This window comes from Eimeria mitis, genomic scaffold, assembly GCF_000499745.2.
Source record: "Eimeria mitis Houghton genomic scaffold, Emh_scaff2294, whole genome shotgun sequence".
NCBI lineage: Eukaryota > Apicomplexa > Conoidasida > Eucoccidiorida > Eimeriidae > Eimeria > Eimeria mitis.
Window position 1 is genome coordinate 5,656 of NW_013570623.1, and position 357 is coordinate 6,012.

At 48.2% G+C, this 357-nt stretch overlaps 1 protein-coding gene across 1 annotated transcript in view; it reads right to left on the reverse strand.

Moving 5' to 3' along the window:
* The window catches only part of EMH_0051690 (Appr-1-p processing enzyme family domain-containing protein, putative), a gene marked incomplete at both ends in the record, with an annotated part of 4,757 nt that overhangs the window by 3,158 nt on the left and 1,242 nt on the right, over nucleotides 1-357 (reverse strand). The window contains one exon of the mRNA XM_013496777.1: nucleotides 105-355. Coding sequence (XP_013352231.1) covers nucleotides 105-355 — 251 coding nt within the window. The remainder of the gene's footprint in view (nucleotides 1-104; nucleotides 356-357) is intronic.

Below are 357 nucleotides of genomic sequence, written 5' to 3' on the forward strand. Positions count from 1 at the left end.
CTTTCAATCCGTCTGCTTTAAAAAACCCTAAACCCTAAACCCTAAACCCTAAACCCTAGGAGGTGGATATAGAGAAAAGGGTTTAGTGTGTTTCTAGGGTTTACCAGTTGAGTAGAGCGTCTAGGGCAACAACTTTTGAGGGTTTAGCTGATCGAGGGTTTTGCTGGTGGTTGTGGTATCGGGGAGAACGTAAACCACCGTATCCTGCTGCTGCTGCTGCTGCTGCTGCTGCTGCTGCAGCAGCAGAAGCAGCACCACGCGGGCTGTCTTCATCATTCAAATCATCGATAGACTTTCTTATTTCTTCTGTTACCCAGGCAGCAGCATCCTGTATAAGGTCACCGAGAGACATGGTGA